The 23,412-nt window shown below is 37.6% G+C and overlaps 2 protein-coding genes across 6 annotated transcripts in view; both read right to left on the bottom strand.

Moving 5' to 3' along the window:
* LOC111875296 (sodium-independent sulfate anion transporter) overlaps positions 1 to 3,931 on the bottom strand; it is a 52,160-nt gene extending 48,229 nt beyond the window's left edge. The window contains exon 1 of the mRNA XM_023871443.2: positions 3,881 to 3,931. The gene's annotated coding sequence lies outside the window, so the exon portion shown is untranslated. The remainder of the gene's footprint in view (positions 1 to 3,880) is intronic.
* Positions 3,932 to 7,507: 3,576 nt separating this feature from the next.
* LOC111875260 (sodium-independent sulfate anion transporter-like) lies at positions 7,508 to 22,572 on the bottom strand. 5 transcript variants are annotated; one of them, XM_033755777.1, is made up of 12 exons: positions 22,497 to 22,572; positions 19,932 to 20,176; positions 16,981 to 17,179; positions 15,566 to 15,786; positions 14,735 to 14,903; positions 13,868 to 14,032; positions 13,100 to 13,261; positions 12,626 to 12,766; positions 12,099 to 12,244; positions 10,842 to 11,009; positions 10,035 to 10,188; positions 7,508 to 8,430 (listed from the first exon to the last, which is right to left on the bottom strand). In XM_033755777.1, the coding sequence occupies exons 1-12, from the start codon at positions 22,558 to 22,560 to the stop codon at positions 8,342 to 8,344; spliced, it is 1,923 nt and encodes a 640-aa protein (XP_033611668.1). In that variant the 5' UTR covers positions 22,561 to 22,572; the 3' UTR covers positions 7,508 to 8,341. The 5 variants fall into 5 exon arrangements, with proteins under 5 accessions (XP_033611668.1, XP_033611671.1, XP_023727114.1 ...); XM_033755780.1 differs by having other exon boundaries at positions 15,566 to 15,756; XM_023871346.2 differs by having other exon boundaries at positions 19,932 to 20,173; positions 22,497 to 22,559.
* Positions 22,573 to 23,412: the final 840 nt, after the last annotated feature.

Below are 23,412 nucleotides of genomic sequence, written 5' to 3'. Positions count from 1 at the left end.
ATTTATAATCAATCAATATTTAACCATTGAATATTTATTTCCTGCTACGTGTTTCCGTCTTATAGGACCATCATCAGGCAGTGATATAAGAATACTTCTAGAGTCATTGAACTGCTAATGTGGATCCATATTGCTGCAACATGTCGTACTCTATGACACAGAATTTGTGCCTCGAGTTAAATACAGGATGTTCCATCAAGGAGGAAACTTGACAACACCGCTGACCAGGCCCAACATTCCTCACAGATTGCTGCTGTAACTGTAACTGCGCACGTTTATCAGCGCCAATGACTCATTTTGCTATCAGCAGTTACAGCAGCAATCTGTGAGGAATGTTGGGCCAGGTCAGCGGTGTTGCGAAGTTTCCTCCTTAACTGAACGCACTGTATTTTGTACGTTGAAGTGTATACATTTTTTGGGTCCCCATTTATACTGTAGGATGGAAGGAAAGAAAGCAGTACACATACGGCATTTGTATGTAATTTGCAAAGACGTTTATTCCTTCGATGTTTAGCCTAGACGTGGGGTCGAACCACTGCAAGTCCTAAACAACACAACACAACACAACACAACACAACACAGAGAAATATGCTTCGCGTGGGATTCAATTCTGTGATAATATTTTGGGAGTGGTGCAAAATCACGCTCTTGAGTCAGACCGGCAAAATACAATCAATTTCCCCACAGTACTACCAAATTATGAAAAGAAAAATGTTGTTTTACCCTCTGTTCTGAAGGCCTATATGCAGTGCGATCGTCCNATTTTAGCTCCAGTATTTAGCGCGTTAAGTGTTTCGATTATAAGTAGATAACTTAAAGATCGAACAGTGCACTCTTGACCCTCGAACAAACATCAACGTAACCTTTGTACGTGACATTATACTAATTGGATGTGTAATTAACACCAGAAATGCAGCGTATTTTATCATAAGATGCCAAAGTACATTGAACTATAATTAAATAAACAAACTTTTATTACTCGTGACGCTTCTCACCCAACTTCCTCCTCCCAACACTCAGAAAAAAGAACGTCGCCCAAAGGAACTCCCATATTCTCCCAAAATATGTACACTTCGTCAATAAAAGTTTAATTATCAAATATAATTTGGAGTCTGATATTCTAATTTGTTTTAGGTGCTAGTCGGTACATTACTGAGAAGCACATGGAATGTTGCTAATGGGAGTATGAGCTACAGGAGACCTACAATTTTCCTGCTTTGGCAACACTAATACCTCAAAAAGGTAAAATTGTCCCTCTACTTAACTAAGCACTACGCCATGAAGGCGTATAGGGAAGTGGGTGTATATACCAACGTTTACTTGACCTCGACACTAACTGGAGTTGAGTGGTCAGCTTCACGCCCCGCCCGCTTTACCCCTGGTGAAAGAGTCCTCGGTACCCATTGCGTAGGAGGTTGGAGGGAAGTGGCTGTATAGACCCACATTTTCTTGACCTCGGCACTAGTTGGAGGTGAGTGGTCAGCTTCGCGCCCCTGCCGCCTTACCTCCTGGGGAAGATCCCCCGGTTCCCTTTGGGTGGACCCCAGAGCCAGTCTGAACGACATGGAGAACTGAAAATTCTTGACCCCATCGGGACTTGAACTCCTATCCAGTCAGTAGCTAGTCGCTCTACGGACTGTGCTATCCCGGCTCACGTTAATACCTCAATGTGAATTTAAATAATTTGTCTGACAATGTTTACGGCAGACTCTAAGATTTAAGGTTTTCACGGCGCCACATTCCAGAAGACTGCTTTCTTTTCGGAAGACTATTTCAGATCCGAAGTTCACACAGCGGTGATAATGCACATTATATACTTAGATGTAACATTGGCAGTACTTCTCTCCGAAACGCCGGGAAGGATTTGTCAGACTACAGGGCGCCATTTCCCAAAAGACAGAGTTCTTCATAATCCATATGTAGTCCAACCTTCCAACCGTCCACTCTTCCATTGCTCTAGAGAACCACTGTCAGCGGAAAGTCGCTGAAGACACATTGAAATCGTTTTCTGAATCAGTGCTTCCCACAGTGGGTTGTACCGCTCCCTGGGGGCGTTAGGAGGCGCTGGAGGTGGTTCACTCCGTGCACGTTCTTCGCTTATTTACGATTGAAGTGAATTTAGAACAGGCGCTGGGAAACTGGTATCACGTGATCAAACCAATTTATAGCATTAAGAATTTACTAACAGTGAAGTAAGCGGCCTCCGTAGTCTAGAGGTAACGTTCCCACCTCATGACTCGTGGTACGCGGGTTAAAACCCGGCGGAGGTCGTGGAATTTTTAAGGGCGGAAAATTTCAGGGAACAAGTCCTCCGGGAGGGACTTTAAGCCGTGGGTCCCGCGTCGTAGCTTTACGGCACGTAAAAGAGCCTCATATCTCCAAATGAGGTCACTGAGCCAAATTCAAGGACGCTTCCCGCCCAACAGTAGTCTCTAACGCCTCTGATAGATGGGGGAAGCATTATAGATACCGCCAAGCCAGTAGAGGCCGACCTCGCTGGCTCGGTCGAGACTGATGGTACGCACCAATATCGGTAGGGTATAGAGACTGGTAGAATATCATAGAGGGAAGCACAATGGACCAATACTGGTCTAAGTGCATGGGGAAACCCACCCTCTCCAATAACTAACTAACTAACAGTGAAGTAGTTACTAAATATGGTACCTTATTTTATTTTTATTAGCTTCCTGAATGGGTTGTGCAAACCTCTATTCCGAAGAATGCTTTTTGTAAGGTAGAGCAGTGGCCACTGGGAATGAGTTTATGGAAAGAAGGGGACTGTGGCCTCAAAAAGTTTTGGGAACCACCGTTATAAATTAAGATACGGGGTTTGGATTGGTAATCAGCTTTACAGAACTCTTACAGATCATAACTATAGCGCTATCTCTAATTCACACCCTCCACACTACGGCACGCACCAATTCTGCACAGTCGCCTGTTAACTCTTCCAGCGCTGTAGGTCCCTCAGCAATTGCCATGTACGCCCATACTCTGCCTAATGCGATTTGATCATGTAAAGTTGACTGAAGAAGCTGATTCAAGTGGTAATGTTTCTGACTTGATTTCGGGGCTACGCTTTCAAATCTAGGTCAGGACATCGGCTATCCTGAATGACGTTTCTTTTGTGATGTTACTCAGTATCTACTGGTAAATGCCGGGAGAGTACCGTAAATTATGGTAGGAACGATTTTTCCTACATCCTTTTCAATACTTTTTCACCATAATTCACTCCTTCGTTACGTAGTCACAGACAAAAACAAAACAAACTCCGTGGCCTGTAGTCCACAAGCAAATTATACCGAACGACTGAGCGACCGCTGCTTGTCGGCGAAGTTGGTGCCAACTTTTGCGGATAGAGGATGTCACGTGATAAGCGCAACGGATCCCCACGGCCGTTAATATCATTTTTATCTAGACCGGAGACGCTGTTTCCTTGAAATAGCTCCTCAATTATCCTCACGAGGCTAAGTGAACCCTGTTCCAGACCCACTACTTCTCAGAGAATCTAGTAGCGCAGGGAATCGAACCCGGGACCTCTGGATCTGTAGGTAGGAATTCTGACCAGAGAGGCCGTCTAGTGTTACAGACAGCACCTTAAAATATGCAGACTACACAATACAAAGTTTCTACAAATCTGTTGGCTGGATCGTGTTCCTTACCTTTTGTTCATGTAACAAAGATGTATTTCGGTCATCGAATTCGAGTTTCAATTACACTCTCATAAAAATCACGACGCATGTCCTTAGTTTGATCACTTTTTTCGACAGAATATCTCTTACAGTTTTATATTAATTTCGACTACTTAATTGCAATCGTTATTTTTAAATATCTTTTACCATATTCCAAAATTTCTATCGAAGTTGCACACCTGGGTACTTACGAAAATGAGAAAGGGTAGCTTCACCTCAACACACACATAAAGCCACTACTTCTATCGTCTTTGCTGTCTTCCACGGGCCTGAAGAAGGTGTTCGTGTGAACGTAACGTCAGCAGTGTTGACCTATTGCTCTTGCAGGCTTTCACCGCTCACTCCGCGAATATTCACGAAATGGAAATTGCTACTGTCGTCACAGCCATAAAACACTTTTATTTCTCCTCTCGTATACATTCAAAATATGAATATTGCGTCATACATTTAAATCTATATACATACATCTAAAAACTATAAATTTGCCTGTGGTTCTGTATGGGTGTGAAACTTGGTCTCTGACATTAAGGGAGGAACATAGACTGAGGGTGTTTGAGAACAGGGTGTTGAGGAGAATATTTGGACCGAAGAGAGATGAAGTGACAGGAGGTTGGAGAAAACTGCATAATGAGGAGCTTCATAACTTATACTCTTCTCCAAGTATAAGTAGAATAATCAAGTCAAGGAGGATGAGGTGGGCAGGTCATGTAGCACGAATGGGGGAGACGAGGAATGGATATAGGATACTTCTGGGAAAGCCAGAAGGAAAGATACCACAGGGAAGACCAAGGCGTAGGTGAGTGGACAATATTAAAATGGTTCTTAGAGAGATAGGATGGGATGGTATGGATTGGATAGATCTGACTCAGGATAGGGACCAGTGGAGGGCTCTTGTGAACACGGTAATGAACCTTCAGGTTCCATAAAATTCTGGGAAATTCTTGAGTAGCTGCAGAATTGGCGGCTCCTCCGGAAGGGCTCAGCTCCATGAGTAAGTAAGTATACATACATCTAATGTTTCCGCTGCAGCATAATTACTTTCCAGGAAATGAAATCCTTTTTTGCTTCCTTTTACCTGTGTGTCAGGCTTGTAAACTTATAGATCGTTAAAGAATGAAGAATAGTATTAATTCCTACTCTTTATGGCCTTCAAATAATCTGTGAAACAATAATATAAAAATAAACCGTACGATACAGTGGCAATTAATTCCACAATAATTATAAAACTTACGGATATTTTAAATTTGTTACTTCTTATGTTTTTATTTCCTCAAAGTTGGAGTTGTGTCCGTCTCGGAAACTACAGAATGGAATTAAACTACATTTAACACTGGGGACTCTCATAAAAACTGTCAGGCAAATTTAATGTTTGTCCAATTTGACCCCTACTTTACATGAAGCTCAGGTAGGAATTTATTTATAGAAAAAGGCGTTTTCTTACAAAAGTTTGTGTATATGATATCAAGTGTAGTTCTCATTAAAAACTGTGAGTCGGGAGAGAGCTCAGTTGGTACAGCTAAGTGCTGAACGGTCGGGGTTCAATTCCCGGAAGTGGCAATATTTTTTCTTCTCCACAGCTTCCATACTCGCTTCGGCGCCCACCCAGCCTTCTATCCAATGAGTACCGAGGACTCTTTCCCTGGGGGTAAAGTTGCCGGGGCGTGAATCTGATCACTAACCTCCGTCTAGTTTCGAGGTCAAGAATATTGGAACTGTACCTCTATTCCCTCATATGTCTTCATGGCATAGTGCTTACTTAATCAAGCACAGGGATAATTTTTCTTACGATTGAAGCCTACAATTTTCTTTAAAACATATTTTGACGTGATGAATATTAAAGAAATACAGCGAAACAATAATTTCGGACTCTGTGCAATATGATCACAGCTGCAAAATGGGTCTGTATGCTCAATAGACTAACTTAATTGCAGGAGAGGTATACAAAATAAGAAAGAATGCATTTGGAAAATGTGTCTATGTGCAAATGTACATGTTTTAATGATATGATAAGCTGCACAGTCACAGCAAATATGAATAACAGCGGAAGAACAAAATCGCTCTTCAAAGAACGTATCTTGAGATTTGTGGAGATATGCTAAACACGGAAATATGTGACACAAACACTTCTAATGAGCGCGCCTATTTCTTTCGCTGTTACCTCATATCAAGGTTGAGATTTCCGGAGGTCGAGTTTAATCTGCAAAAAACACCGTGAGATATTCGCTAGACATGCTTCTGGAACAGGATTGTTTGATACTAGTCATAAGCTTCAGAAAAAAAAAAAGCCTGATGATTCAAGGCTACATCTCACGTTTCCCACAAAAAATCAAGATATTTCCACCTGTACATAATGCATTTAACCAACGATGAAATACACATTTAAATGCTAAATATAAGATGTAATTCCGGGAAATAAATTATAAAACACAAACACATTTAAAGGCTATATAGAGATGTAATTCCAGGAAATAAATTATAAAACACAAACCACATGACTTTAGTATATCTTCCTATGTTTGCTATTAGAAACAGAGTTTTCATAAATTCTAGAACATGTTTCAATTCACATTCTATCCAAATGCAAATCAAAATTGCAAAAACACATAATTTTTGGTTTACTACAGAAAACTGAAATGCTACGTTGGATTCCTAAAATACCTTCTTCGAGGTACGCAGAGAATCCACAGAGCCACATGCCCAGCTCATTTTGGCCTCCTAGATTTCACTGTTCTGTTAACAGAATGTGACATGTATAACACACGAAGTTCCTCTTTATGTAATGCCCTAAATTGCTCAGTTACTTTATCATTTCTATAATCGAATATGTTCCTGAAAGAAGTCCTTACATGTAGGGACGTTCACAAACCTGCAGAGCACGTATGAAATTTGTTCAGCTTGTCAATTTTTCCGTAAACATGAAGCAACTTGCGAACTGATAGACTACATTTCACAAAATTTGATACTGGAAAATTATTCTAAGAATTGTCGAGCCATTTCAATCTTCATTTACATTGTGAGTGTTTGATGACGATTTTACATGAAGATGTCATGTGTTTCTGTGCATATCTCACTAAATATTTATAGGAAGGAAAATGTTTCAGTCAGAGATATGTATATAGCATACAACTGTAAACACTGGCCAACAACAATAGCAGTTAAAGATACAAATAATGTAAAGATAGCCAGACGATGTCATATTGTCGAAAAGCGTCTCTACAATAAATTACTATAGGTAATCATCTATTCAACACCAATATTAACAACACTTTTGTATATACAGTTTTAGAATACATGGGCAAATACTGGTCAGTGTACAACAATAGTAGTCACACTACAAATAATGCAAAGTTAGCCTGATGATGATGTAATGTCAAAATGTGTCACTATGTCACTACAATATAAAGTAGTGTACGTAATTAATTTACATACAAAATTGTGTTGGTAAACTGTGTAATATACTACTTAACTCCTTCTGCTGAACCCTCCTGTTAATTGTACACTGCATATTTTACACACTGTTACAAATTATAACCACAAAATAAAATACATTATTAATACTAATATATTTTGTTTGTACAATTATTGTGAGTGAGTATTATAAAATGAGAGGTGTCCCTGGGACTTTGAGACTATTCACATTAGCTGAAACAAGAGCCCCACAATTATGAATCCCTAGGAAATATTCACAACAATTTGACAAAGGTATTCTTAATATAGGATGACAGGTATGAACCACTGTGTACTTTCAGTCTTGTCCAGCACCACTAGAACCAAACAAAATATGAATTAAAAGTTTGTGACAGTGGTATATTAATATAATTATTGTGTTTTTGAACATTATCCATCATTTGTTTTTTGTCTCCGTCCTCAGGTAAAAGGCCACTCACTTGGGCCCCATCAAGAAAGATGATCCAATACAGTCTCTGAAACGTTTTAAATAAAAAGGACAGAACCACAAATAATGTCCCAAAACACAATAATTTTATTAATATACCACCATCACAAACTTTTAGTTTATATTTTGTTTGGTTCTACTGATGCTGGACAAGACTGAAAGTACATAGCGATTCATGCCTGTCACCCTATATTAATAGTACCTTTGTCAGATTGTTGTGAATACTTCCGAGGGATTTGTAATTGTGTGGCTGTTGTTTCAGCTAATGTGACCAGGCTCAAAGGCCCAAGGATGCCATTTATTTTCATTTTATAATATTCACTTATATCATACATGTAATGATTCTTAATTTGAAAAATTATGTGCACTTTATTTTCTGTGAAAGGGTCGTTGGTCACCGAAGTTTCATATTTTCATGCTCTGTTGCAAATTAATATGCTGAATCAATAATAATTAGTACAATTGATATTCCCATGTACAGGGAATTGAACCTATCTATTCAGCAGTAAAAGTTAGTACATATTCAGTGTCTAGTTTGTTACTTGCATCTTAACTTATTTAATGATGCTTTTCAACTGCATGATTTAGGCCTATGTAGAGTCAATGTAGGAAATGTGAATGATTTTATGGAAAAGATTTGGGAGGATGTTTAGATTCCCATGACATAAATAACTATTAATCTTGTATTATTTTCAGCAGCGCAGTAGCATCCTTCCCTTAAATCTTATTCTAATTTCCCATGAAGTCATGTACTATGTCACACACTAGATTCATTATTTAAGGGTGTCTTCTCTATTCCATTTGTGTTCTTGTCTGTACCACTAAGCAAATTTTCAGCAACCATGTCTGAGGAAAAATAATGACAAAATTAGAAATGGTGCTACTTTCCATAATAAAAAGCACACATATTATGTTATAAAAATATCTTGAGGATGCTACGGCAGCTAATGGGAAGATATCACTTGGGAGACTTAAGTATAGATGGGAAGATGATATTAAAATGGATTTTAAAGAAATAATATGGGAGAATCTGGATTGGATTCATCTGGCTCTGAAAAGTGTTCAATGGTGGGTCTGTGAACACAGCAATGAACATTCATGTACTGTAAAATACAAGGAATTTCTTTGCTAGCTCATGGACTATTATCTTCTGATGATGGACCCAGCTCCATGGGATCAGTTTGTGTTGGTGCGGTGAGAACAGACTTTCTCTGGTTTACAGGATAAAATAAACAAATTTTGATTCATGTCATATCTCAGTCCATGTCAGATCTAAAGTTCAAAAATTTGGACCTACATAACATGTTTATTTCATGCAGTAGTGTCAGGTCAATTACTAACTGTGTGAAAATATATTCACTCCTGATTCTGTTCTCTCATGCTGAAGATACCCAAAAAACATGCAAGAGAAGCTTTGGAAGTTTATGTGAGGTGTTTATAACCTGAGAGCAATCCTCAGTTTTGGATCCTCAGACTAGATTTTTGGGAAATTATTCCTTGGATTTTTCATTTAGATTGAAACCTTATGGCACAAATTACTTCATTAGATTATTTTTGTTCTTACAAGTAGTCAAGTCTCCCTTTCGATTCTAACTCTACATTTCCCACTCCATATTCTTTTTCCCCAAGTTATGAAGAAAATTTAAAACATCCGTACTGAAACCAATTTTATTCTGTGAGAGTACATTCTGGCACAACAGTGTATGCCTGAGTTATTAATTTGGTTCTTACTCCAAATGCTATATTAGCGTATTATATACACTACATTCCTTTGCTACTATATATTTATTGAGGAGGCAGGATGGTGCAGTCAGTATAGAAACTGGCTGTGGGCTGGACGGTCAAGGGGTCAGAGTTTACGTCCCAATAAGGACAAGCACAAGGGCAAGGGTAAGGTTTTCCTCTCCCCATGTTGTCCAGACCGATTCTGGGGTCCTCCCAGCAATTTATGTAATGGGTACTAGGGACTCTTTCCCCAGAGGCAAGACAGCAGGGGTGTGCAGCTTACCACTCACTTCTAACTTGTGGCAAGGTCAAGAATATATGGATCTATACATCCACTACCCTATATATCTTCATGGCATAATGCTTAATTAACTAAGCTCAGGGACAACTTCTATCTTTCGTTTCTATAAATTTATTGTATTATATTTTACAATTTTTTATGTCATGCAATTGTACTTTTCTTTCCTTCCAGAAAAAAATGATTTGTGAAGACCTGTGTAAATTTTGAGCTGTGTGGCCATTGGCCAGGTCAAGTAGGAATTAAACTGAATTTATTTATTTATTTATTTCTTGAATATGGAAGCAGAGAAAGTGTTATGCAAGTAAGTAGTTCTCCATGAAATATCATTTTGATGATGGTTCAAGGAAGGAGTTACTGGAATGATGAAATTTCAGAATTACTGTTATGACAAATAAGCCTTAAGTGACACTATATTGCCCCTCACCTTGCAGCAAACACTCCAGATTGTCTTCATAACTGAAATATTTTGACATTTTGGCATCTATACCACGACACACGACCTCTGCACTATGTTTCCAGTTCCAGAATACAATCTTCTGCTTCCTGATATTCAGGTCCTCCACAAGCAATGTCATGTTCTGTCACAAAGAAATGTTTCAGATTTAGTCTCTCCATATTTGTATATGGCTTAATGTGGTATGAGTTGGTATGAACAGGATTATAGAAATAAATGATGAATGAGGAAGTGTAGAAAGTCACTTGGTCACTGTGTTAGATCACAATGCTATAATGCACATTTTGCAAATTTAACATAATAAACAATTTTTAAAGATGCAGATAATCATCTGAGAACAGGAATTAGCAGTTTCAGTAAGAAGGCTAGAATCTGACTTAACATCATAATGAAATCATAGTTGTAAGACAGTCCACTAGCAAAAATAGCCAGAAGCTGCCATAGAAATTAACATTTTAAAAGTTCAGATACTCTGTCAATATATTGGGACACTCTGCATGTATCTGTGGATCATACAGTTCTGAGAGGAAGTTTAAAATTATATTTATGGAAACAGAGTTTTGTAACACATTTGCCAGATTAACATTAAGAAATAATTTTGTTCATAAATATTTTGGTTAAAAAGATATTTGTTTCTTCTCTAATTTAGAGAAACTGCATAATAACACGTTTAAAAAATATACTAAAATGAACAGTGTGAGCAAGTGCAGATAATGAATGAAAGTTAAAATTCAAAATGCAAAAAATTCTCTTAGTGATGTCATGTCATTATCTCACCTTTGCAACTGTAGAATCTATATGATGGACATTTGTTCCTTCAAGAACAACTATCACATTGCTTTCTTTTGTGAGGCAGTATCTGAACACCACATCGCGGATATACTCTGCTGCAGGAAACACGAGACCTTGTTCTGGGGTCACCAAGAGCACTTCCTCTGTTTCAATCTGCAAGCACAAACATACACCGTGAAGTATATAACTTAATTCTCTTCGTGTTTTGTAGATTATTAACTCTCTCTGGTTAATTACTCATTGTTGTGCATCAGTTGCAAATATTATAAACTAAAAATCTGGATAATAATAAAATGTATTAGATTTTAACAGAATGTGATCTCCTATGTAATTTGATAGGGTTCATTTTGTCAATATATTTTTATGTTAAAACAATATATAATAATCATCTAAGCATATATAATTTACTTTCATATGCTGATTAAATACTATTAAAACCCGAACATTGCTGCATAATGAAACACTTCACCCCTCTAGAACTAACCAATAGTGCTGCACAAATTACCATACTGACACCCTAAAATCTGAGCATGAGACAGCAATATACAATATACCACAATGCACCCATTACCAAAAAAAAAAGTTCAATTTAACGGTAGTTCATGTCAGTGACCTTTAATGTAATATTCATTCTAGCAGCAGTAAACATTTCTTACAGTTTTATGTGGATGTCTTTCTGAGCATCAACATCCCACAACACTATCCGAATAATAGTTTCTGCTTCATGAAGGACTTGCAGTTCCATGACACCTTCATTTTATAACAGACTGAGGGTCCATTCAGTATATGACAGAATGAAGGTATTGTAATATCACGTTTAGTATATATTTTTAACAAATGAGGAGTTCATAGTATGAACAAAATTTTTACTTTTATCATTCCATAAGAGTTTGTCAGTATTTGTTCTAGTAAGTGTTCCTACTTCCAACTATTATTTTTTTAATTGCTAGTGGTTTGGGACTAAGTCCCTTGTACTGCGGCCACTTCTGGCCTATTGTACCAGCCCCAGATGATAGGTGAGGGTGATTGTGGAGCAATTGATGGAATGAAGATTGGCAGGGGAAATGGAAGTACTCGGAGAAAACCTGCCCCAGTGCCACTTTGTCCACCACAAATCCCACTTGACCAAACCCGGCATCAAACCTGGGCCGCCGCAGTGAGAAGCCAGTGACTAACCACTTGAGCTATGGCACGGCTTAACTTCCAACTAAGTAAATTATATTTTTCAAACAATATGCTTACAGTCAGACTGCGGACTTTGACTTTTGGACGGGCTGAATTGTACAGTATGAACATTAAATTGACAGCAATGCCAATAAGCATACCACAGTCAAGTCCAACTCCCAAGCACGCTACAAATGTGACTGCCATTGGAATAAGATCCACCCCTAAAACAATGTTAAAATTTTTTATATGTTTGTACCTGAATACCTGCAGATCACCATTAAATTAAATAATCAAAATTGTTCAACGTACAGTTTCTCTCAGAATTTGTTTAAAAACATATTCCTGCTCATATTCTATTACAGCTGCAAAGTGTGAAAATTAATTCTTTGTCTAGTCATAGCTTACAAATGAAAAACAGGATGACTATAATGAAGACTGACATTTAAGAAACATTTTTTTTGGCTAAAAGCTCTAAACCGTTAATACATATATGTAGTTTAATTTAATTAATATCAAACTATAGCCCACCAAACAAATTGTCTTAGTTAGTTCAAGCTATTTTGGTTTTTACTAAATCAGTACACATGAGTATAAACACATACGTTTTGTCCGCCAAAGTAAAGGGACCATTTCAAACTCAACTAAAGACAAGACAGCACTGATGATAACGCCTGCAAGTGTTGCCTTTGGAATGTATGCAAACGTTGATGTTAGAAGACCCAGTGCCATTAACACCATTACACCTAAAAGAGTCATTCAACATTTGTTCAACTCTGGCAACAAATCTTAGCAGCAACATCATAAGACAGAGACCTGTATTAACTGACTTTATGTTAAACACAAATACTGAAGGCACAGGTAATGCCAGGATTTTTTCCAAGGAGGAGCAATTTGCTTACAGATTTACATTTAAGCAGTTTGTGACTATTCTTTACTGCCTTGGGTATTCACTATAGAAGAATAACTTAAAGAATACTTTTAACGTTTGATATATAGGAATAGGATTCTTACTTCTCTGTGCCACTTAGTGAAGATATTACCACATAGCATGAAAGCTCTGAGTTCTATTTCCTTACCAGTCATGAGACCACCAAGAGGGGTCTTCACACCTGATCCATTGTTCACAGCTGTGCGAGAGAATGATCCAGCCAGTGGAAAAGACCGCACAAATGAGCTCAAGACGTTAGAAAAGCCCAGTGCAAACAATTCCTGAGAGGCATCCACTGCTTTACCCTTAGCTAAAAAACACACAAAAAATAAGTAGGAAAACTTAAAGGAAAACAATATAATATATATTACACCAGTTAGAGATATTCAAGATGATTTTATCAAGTGGCCAATACTGTGAAGATGTTAATGTCTCTTTTATAGTTACAAGAACTTATCTTCACCACCTCCCAGAGCACAGTGATCATATGTATCCATCTGTGTCAATGGGAATAGGTATACAACCTCTTTATTATATCTGTCACAACACAACTAATATCAAGATCTTGATATTAGTGATGGACATAATAAAGAGGTTGTATATTGTAACACAACAGGATGCATGAAATGAAAAAAAGAAAAAAGGGTATAGGTATGATGACAGGTGGACAGGATTTCAGAAGCATAGTAATTTCTGCAAGAAACATGTCACTTATATCTAGGCAGACATAATTTACATGGAAACAAAAATAATATTCTGTATATTCACAACCTAATTGACCACCTTATTCATATCTATAAATGATCAACTCTACAATTCTCTATTTGCAGCCTAACAATTACATTATTGAACTTACAAGGCAAGATTCAGTCATGAGTTATCTCTGTGAATATGCTCGGTAGGTAAGAGTACTCACAAAAAGCCTTTGCTGTGGCAACAGTCTCCAAGAATGAGATGAAAGGAATGCTGATGAGGGAGGTACCAAATTTACTTGCCATATCATCGAAGCTGAGAGTTGCGTTATGTGAAACTGTGCTGAATGGAGGAAGTCCAAATGGTGGGAACCCTTCTTCAATCTCACCTGAATCAGACATATCATACTGAAAACTGGAGGATTTCTGTTGACTGTCAAGGTTTTCTTATGATTTTGCAATTAATAACACTACTAGAAACAAACTCCAGGGTCTTATTCCACAAGAGAACTATATCAACCAACTGAATGACCGCCGCTTGTCTGCGAATTTAGTGCCAACTTTAGTGGATAGAGGGTGTCACATGGTCATTGCAATGAACTCCCACTGCCGTTAATCTCGATTTTCTAGACCGGAGCAGCTATTTACTTGAAACAGCTCCTCAATTATCCTCATGAGGCTGGGAGGACCCAGTTCCAGATCCATTACTTGTAAGAAAATCTGGTAGTACCGGGAATCGAACACGGACCTCTGGATCTGTAGCCATGAACTCTGACCACTAGACCACACAGGCGGTCTTTATTAACAATAATAGGAAAATTAAATTTAAACACACTATATACGTATGTATGATCATTATCAGAACTTGTATCAAGGAGCATGTTTGTCACAAATGTCACATTCATTGAAACTGAATTCCACATTTCAGAGGCATGCTATTGTAAGTTGTCATATGCAGTACTCTAAACCACAATGAATCTGAAATGGACTTTGTGCTGCACCATGGTGAAGCGAATTACTTTTGCAATGACACTTCAGATAGTGGATGAACAGTGGAAAAATAAGAATGATAAAATGTTTGGATTTTATACCTGTTAGCTTAAATGGTTTATATCCCTTGCTTTCAAGAATGTAGGCCAGCATCATGCCAATAATGACAACAATAGAATTCCGTGATATTGAAACCATCCACACCATTTTTCCTATGAGCTTTTGCACTGAAGAAGAGTTCTGGCATCTTCCAACAAAGTCTTTCAATTTCTGTGTGTACACAAAAAATATTCTATGAAAATATCAGCAAAACTTCTGTTCTGACGTCTTGTAGGAATATCTCTTAAATTTTCTCTACTTACAACAGATTTGGTCTATATGAATCTCAATGAATTACAAACTGTGTACACTAAGACCATCTGACATAGCTAAACCAAAATCAGTTATCTTAATACAGTATTATGCATAATGTTCTGAATATTCTATACAGGTCACATTCCCTTTACAGGTATTAAGATATCAGTATAGATATTAAGCATTCTTATGGTCTAAGAATCTTTGAAACTAAATTCATATTAGTTTAAATGGTTTCATTTCTAAAGTATCTTTAATTTGAGAGAACATTCACAAGCTTATCTAGCAAAGTTCTATTATACAACTGATCAGAAACATAGGTACAATGGCATGAGAGGAAGGGATTTGGATGTATGTAGAATCCAAACTTTAGGGTATTCCTTTCCATTTTCAAGGATAACCAATATACCCGTAACATGTTATTAATTTTGTTAACTAATTATCTCAGTTGCAGTAACAAAGTTAAAATGTCCCAAAATAAAAGGAGGCTGTGAGTTATGTTAATGCAAGGGGTCCCAAACTTTTAAGCTTTGCCTGGGCCCAGAGATATCACTTTAATAGTGCTTCAGATACTATACCCGTCCAATCAGCAGAAGAACTACAGTACAGATGCCCAATGTCACATCACCAGGCTTGGTATCCTGTATATGATGAAACAGATTTTCCCATGACTCCAGGAAACTATGTCCATCTCCTTTAATTCCCAGGAGGCTCTTGAGTTGAGATGAAGCAATAGTGATGGCTGCAGCTGATATAAACCCAGCTGTGACTGGAAATGATATGAACTCCACCAGAAAACCTGACAGAACAAGAGAAACTCCTGAAAGCATGGATTTTGAATTGGGTAAGTAGGCCTAATTTTTCAATTAGTAGTGTGGTATTTTTTTTACCAGTTCCCTATACTTCAACAGTGTATATTAAATTCTTAGTTAAGCAGTATATGTTATAGAAACCAACATGCCAAATAAAACTACACTTTCAGAACAAAAGTAGAGACGTAATGTCTACATTATGCTTATATAATTTTAATTCATAATAACTTCACTGGTACTGGTGGAAAAATAAAAATTGTGAATCAACAAGAAGCTCAAATATGAAGTTTTTATGCATCCTGAACATGTCACCAGAACATATAATGGGAAAGTCACATTTAAATTTCTGCAGGGTCTATAATCACATTTCATATGATTTCTAGAGTTTCAAGTAAGCTGAGAAAACCTATGATGCTACAGCCAAATCAGTTTAACTAAGAATGTAACAACAAATGCATATAGATGAATTTAGGTTGCATAAACCCTAGGCCAGAATTATTATTCATAATTCTCTGCATTTATTATGTTGATTGAAAAATGATGTGAATCTACCATCTTTCCTTTCAATACATAATTATCTTAGGAGTCTGCAACAGGTGTCCAAAAATTACTTGAAAAATATACTGCATGTCGACATATGAGCCAGGATAGCCCAATCTGTATAGTTACTGACTACAGGCTGGATGTCTGAGGAGTCAGAGTTTGAGTTCCAGAAAGGTCAAGAATTTTCTTTTCTCCCCGTTGTCCAGACCAGCTCTGGGGCCCACCCAGCCTCCTATCCAATAGATACCAGGGACATTTTCCCCAGATGTAAAACGGCTGGGGCATGAAGCTGACCACTCACCTCCAACTAGTGCTGAGGTCAAGAAAATGTGGATCTATACACCCACTCTCCCAATTTCCTTCATGGCATAGTGTTTAATTAGTTAAGCGCAGGGACAACTTTACTTTTTTACTGCATGTTGATCAGTAGCTGCATTGGTTAACTTCAGTAATTTTTATTATCCACACTATAGCTTACGTCACTTCTTGTAAGTGACCATGAGGCTCAAAACTCTATTAATACTAGTGACAAATAGGGTTCTTTCATAATGTGCCAACTTTACCTGTATTACACATTTTACACCATGTACACATAGTACAGAAGAAATACAATTCTTTGTTTAGTCTGTTAGGCTTACCAAGTCTTAATAATCCCACCAAAATCATAACACACCCCACGAGGAAACACAGTAGAACTGCAAAATCTGGATTATTATTCTGAACCACAAAAGGATTTGTCATGATTCCCATCATGGCTGTTGGACCAATGGTAATGTCCTTGCAGCTGCCCAGAAAAATATACACGAAACAACTCATAAATGCTGAATAGAGGCCATACTGTAATGAAGCAACATAACCATTGATCAATTTCATTTACATAAGAAGGGATGGAGGAATTATGAATATATTAGTATAACTAGTTTCACACTCTAATTCTTACGGACACTAATATTCCCACAATTGACAGGACCAGCCTATGTCCTAAGTTTTGGGTTAATGAACTGAAGACAGTTGAAATATTTCAACCCTTCATTAATTCCTTATTACAGAGCAGTAATTCCATTTTGTAAGTTTAATAATTTATTTATTTTGCCACATTTTGCAAATAAGTTTTATTATTTTATATGCATTTCACTGCACTGTCTTCTGTCCAAATGCACATTGCTCTTTGCTTTTCAGATTTTCATATTTGACATTTTGAGTTCTTTAATATCTGGACACTGCTACAGAATGGNCCAGAATCTTACAATCATAGTAAACTAAAATATGACCATTCTGATATATTGGGTTTCTGGACTTCATCCATCATCGTGGTTTTTAAGATAACAAATAAAAACACGACGTTTCGGAAACCGGATCTGTTTCCGTCCTCAGGTGAAGGAAAAGGGAAACACCTATTTGATCCAGTGACTGAGGCTAGCTCTTTCTAACGGACCCAACAGAATATGTGTTTCCCTTTTCCTTCACCTGAGGACGGAAACAGATCCAGTTTCCGAAACGTCGTGTTTTTATTTGTTATCTTAAAAACCACGATGATGGATGAAGTCCAGAAACCCAATATATCAGAATGGTCATATTTTAGTTTACTATGATTGTAAGATTCTGGGTATCTAGAACAGACTCCAGGTTACAAATCCCAGTCAAATGCAGAATTTTCCACATGTTTTGGCTTGATTTTTACATTCTTAGACTACTTTCTAAAGAAGGACCTAAAAGTGATTGGTTCACCAAGTAATTATGCCATTTTCATTCATTTCGTTTATTCACCTTCCATAAATCCTGTCGAGAATACATTCTCATGCGGATGCGGAGATCGTCCTAGTTACAGTCACAACTAAGAATTACAGTTATCATCCAATAGCATGCACATTTGTAATAAAATACTAGTAAATATTCACATATGATTGAAGCAGTTATCACCTTGCCAGTATATTTTTATATTCACTGTAGGCACTGCATAATTTTGGCAGTATGGCTCTGACGATGTATCGTATGATTGATGTGTATGAAATCTGTAGGTAATTAAGTTTCATAGTATTGTAGGCTGTGCCATAACTCATGCAGTTAGTCGCTGGCTTCCTGGGTCTGGTTCATTGGGATTTGTGGTGGACAAAGTGGCGCTGGGTCGGGTTTTCTCCGAGTACTTCGGTTTCCCCTGGCAATCTTCAGTCGACCAAATTATCCATCATCATAATAACCAGGGGCAGGCTACAATAAGCCAATCAGTGGCCGCCGTGCCGAGTGGACCCAGTTGGAATCCAACCCCCACTATGCGAATTAAAAAAAAAATCATAGTATTGTTGACTAATGTATGATATGTATGTTATTTTAATATGTAGTAATTGACTTGTTCTATATCTGGACGTTGTATTTCCAAATATGGATTCTCGGAACAAATAAATTTATTGATTGATTGAAAGTAGGATTGTACAAATGTGAATATAGTACAAGAAGAAAACTTGTTCAAAATGAAATTGGACCAAACACGAGGAAAAGCCATAGAAATTACTGCATCAAACAAAGCAAAGTCACATTCTGCGAATTTAATATCTTGTGAAAGCAATAAGTTCTAAGAATGAACCATTATTATTATTATTATTTATTTTTTGAGCAAAATTTGATACAAAATATGTATTGAGGAAAGCAGTCTTCTGGGATTTTGCACCGTGTATATGTGGTGTTAACCGACGTTTCGGAGGAACGTATCGCCTCCATCTTCAGGGTAGAAGAAAAAATATATAAGAAATCTGCAAGCAAAGAGACCGTGAGAACCGAGAAGACTGCTTTCTTCATAGTCACCGCCGTGAAAGCCTCAAATCTTACAAAAAATGTATTACATAAATATCTATAAGTGTGAGAACTTTCAGATAACATAACTTTACATCCCTATAGTACAGTTGGTATAGCTATTGGCTGTGGACTGGATGGGCGAGGGGTTGGAACTTGAGGTTCGTAGGGGCAAGATTTTCTCCTGTCCACGTCATCCAGACTAGTTCTGGGGCCCACCCATCCTACTATCCAGTGGGTAATGGGCGCTCTTTCCCCAGGGGAAGAGCAGCCGAGGCGTGAAGCTGACCACTCACCTCCAACTAGTGCCAAGGTCAAGAATGTGTGGATTTATATACCCACTCCCCCATACATTTTCATGATGTGGTGCTTAATTAGTTAAGTACAGGAATAACTCTAACTTTTTATAAGATTTTAAGCAGAATGAAAAAAATATATTTTTTATACTTGTAATTTTAAACACACAAAAATTGGAAGTACCTTTCTAATCTCTCACAGAGTTAATTTCAGAATATCTAGTTAAAACATTTCTTTGATTACTGGCAGTAAATAGGGAACTAACTGTAAGTTTTGCATGATCTTCATATTGCTTTTTAGGACACACAAAAACTGCTTAAACTGGAAATCCTCAAAAGCAGAAAACTAACTATATGTAATATTTCCATTGTTACAAGTGAATTGTGCTAATGGAATTATAAATCAAGGACAAAATGACAAACCAGGAAACCTTTAAATTGTTCTGTGGAGATTTATTTCTGAAATGCTTTTATTAAATAGAATACATAAGCAGTTATATGCATACCTGTGGCTGCAGACCTGCAATTTCAGCATATGCAATTGACTGTGGAATTAAGGTCAGTGCAACAGTCAAGCCTGCCAACATGTCTTGAACAAAAGTAGAGAAATTATACTGTGGGAGCCATGTGGTGATTGGAAATCGCCTGTGCACGAGGTCTTTCGTACACATTTCAGACACTTCTCTTACAGTGCAAGATGTCACAGTATCTGCAGCTTTGGAAGAGCAGGCTGGCTCTGGATCCTGTCCTGCTAAACAGAAATGAGTATACATTGATTATGGAACACTGTGAATTCATAATACTTGAAAATGGTTGTCTCATAAGACTGAATTTTGCCAACTAACTAATAAGCAGGTATAAAAAAAAATTGTATAATTCATTTACTGTTATGAACGATCAGAATATTTTATATATAACATATATATATTTATATATAACTTAGCCCTTTGTATGGTGATGGTGTCTACATGTCCTCCTTACCGTAATGGTCAATATCAAAATCTCTTGACCACAAAATAAATTTACAGCTTAGTTTTAGACCCCAGAATAATAGGCAATATTTGTTTTATCCAAAATATATTGATGAAGATTAGTATCTTCTGGGATATAACGCCATGTAATCTGTTGAAAGTCAACCGACTTTTCAGAGGAGCATATAGCCTCCATCCTCAGATTCGAAGAATAAGCCAAGCAAGAAATTAAGCAGGTGGCAAGCAGAGTTAAGCTGATTTCTTACTTGGCTCATTCTTTGACCCTGAAGATGTAGGCGCTATGTTCCTCTGAAACGTCTGTTGAATTGGGACTACACTGCTTTATAGTGGGCACATAGTAGCATAGTTGGTTGAGGTACTATGCTACAAGCCGGAAGGTCGCAGGTTCAAGTCCTGATGAGGTCATTGGATTTTTTTCAATTGACCTCTTCCTTCCAACAATGCCACTAATTTTATAAAATGAACATTTGCATCAAAAGTTTATCGGTGAAACAATGGTCCTTGTAATTTGCATTATTCGATGTCCTACAAGCATGTAAACAACCTCTATTCAAGTCTCCCGCTCTCTGATGTTATTCACCTTCCATTCGTCCCCCCACACTCCTCACTCTTCCTAACACTTATGGATACCGCAAAACCTGAAGAACCTGTTCATATTGACAGCCATGAAAACCCTGTATTCCGACTGCAAAACTTAACCAGATCACTTATTCGCATAGTTGTGGCGCCAAACAGGTGCAGCTTTTAAATAAAATGGCCATATTCGAATACGTTTTATGCCCTGTAGACATCGAATCAGGATAGCTCAGTCGGTGTAACGACCAGGCTATGGACTGGACAACAGAGGAGTTCGATTACCGGCAGGTGCAAGAGAGTTTTCTCTTCTCCGCAACGGCCAGACCGGCTCTGAAACCAGCCAAGACTCCTATGTAATGGGTACAGGGGGATGTTTCTCCGGCGGTAAAGCGGCCGGAGCGTGATGCTGGCCACTGAACTATAACTAGTACCAAGGTGAGTAATGTTGAAGCTATACCTTTACTTCTACATGTCTTCGCGGCACAATACTTAATTAATTAAGCCCAGGGATAATTTTGCCTTTACTTGTCCTGGAGATATACAGTGGGCCCTTAATTTAAAATTCCCGCAAAAATCGATATTCATCATTAAGGAAAAGAAAACTGCACAGATGATGAACTTTTAATGCATTGTAGTCTGATAGAAGTTCACTGACTTTTCGGACAGACAAATTGCGTCCATCTTCAAGGTCCAAGAATGAGAGAAGCGAGAAATCAACAAGAAGTAGGTGGCAAGCAGACGTTCTTTTGTAACGTCGGTGAACTTCTACTAAAGTACACGGCTTTACATCTTGACAGTCACTGCTGTGAGAACCTCAAATCCAGTCTCATGATTAATGTTCCTCTTTTAATGTGTGAAGACACCATTAGATGCCATGTCACTTCAGATTTGGAGTATGTGGGCTCTTTGAACGTACGGGTGGTCTATTCACTTTATAAGAAAGAAAGGATCCGTTGAAGGTATCACTTATATCGCTTACACATGTTGCACTTCGTCCAGAAAAAATAATACCCTCATAACAAACCTTCAGACCAATCTCCACAGGTGTGTAACCTTGTAAGTTGGCATTTATACAGAACAAATTTTTATCTGTGATTTTCTGAACTTTCATGCCAGTAGATGCAAATGTGAAGACGATGCATATTTGTTCTAATGGTCCAAAATGGCCAGGGCTCGAACTATCACAAAAAATAATCAAAGTATTCAATCACGAGCAAAAAATATGTATTTTAATTTTTGCTAATGTAACTAAAGATATCTATTGGTAAAAATTCCAACTACGCAAAAAAAAAACATGGGAGAAACTGGCACAAATAACTAGTCACTGTACTGTAAATATATACATATAAGTACACCAGCGTATGTTTGGGCTCACGTGAGAAAAGACTTATTAGTCCATATTTTCTTTGAAATGTCACACTGTATCTGCACAATTATATTACTTTTTTTTTTAATTTCATAGCGTCTTTTAATGCAATTTGTTACCAAGTATTAAAAACTTACAAATTCCTAAATAGTGGTAGTTATGATCGATCCGCCTTGCCTTCACAAAATATAACGTGTTCATTAAACGTCTGAACTTCAGAAACATCTAAACTGAGATTATTTTAATTTTTCTGCCCTTATATAGGATTGCACCACTCATTAAAATCCAATTACAGAAACCCACATTCAATACAAATGTAAAATAGTTGTGTATACATCAAACATAACAAAAGTTGTAAATAAATTTATGGAAATTTTAATTAACATCTGATTGCTTGTAAATAACCATTAACTTTAACCCATGATGCACTGCTATAATAAACTTGATGTCGTTGTGACCGAACATACTGACGTAGCGGTAACTTTCTTGTCTCGTGTTCCGAAGTGTTCGCTTTGAATGTCTTCAGGAATGCCAGTTATCCTGACTGAGGATTTCAGTGCTTTTCATTAGTCCTCCCAGACAAATGCTGGAATAGTTCCTCGATTACTCTTATGTCACGACCGCTTGCTCCAAAATCCATGCTAAATCTTCTGTCATAGTATCAATCAACGCTGCGTAGTCTAGATAAGTATTGCAGACAGCGAGGAATGCATATAGGATTTCTGTGGGAAAGCCAGGAGGAAAGAGACCACTAGAAAGATGAAAACATGTAACAGAAAAATATTAAAATGGATCTTAGAGAAATAGGTTGGTATGGACTGGATATATCTGACTCAAATAGGGAAGAGGGCTCTTGTGAACATGATAATGAACCATCGGTCTCCATAAAATGCTGAGAAATTCTTGAGTAGGTGAACAACTGGCAGCTTCCCTTGAAAAACTCAGCTCCGTGGAGTTAATTTGTTAGTTAAATATTACAGATGCTTACACTCATTTCTATCTCAATTTTTGTCAGTTCTGGACTCTAGCAGTGACACGCTTTTGATATGCTGT

The sequence above is a fragment of the Cryptotermes secundus genome, unplaced genomic scaffold (assembly GCF_002891405.2).
Source record: "Cryptotermes secundus unplaced genomic scaffold, Csec_1.0 scaffold442, whole genome shotgun sequence".
Taxonomy (NCBI): Eukaryota; Metazoa; Arthropoda; class Insecta; order Blattodea; family Kalotermitidae; genus Cryptotermes; species Cryptotermes secundus.
The sequence above is the reverse complement of the archived record's forward strand: the minus strand, read 5'-3'. Positions and strand labels throughout refer to the sequence as shown.

Bases quoted from the DNA above. Each gene is read 5' to 3' on its own strand.
- LOC111875260 (XM_033755777.1), bottom strand. From the start codon at position 22,560: ATGAACACGTTATATTTTGTGAAGGCAAGGCGGATCGATCATAACTAC. The intron at 12,245-12,625 runs GTATGTGTTTAT...ACATTGTTTTAG, and splicing joins TTTACTTTGGCGGACAAAAC to GGGTGGATCTTATTCCAATG. The intron at 10,189-10,841 runs GTGAGATAATGA...TCTTTGTGACAG, and splicing joins TAGATTCTACAGTTGCAAAG to AACATGACATTGCTTGTGGA.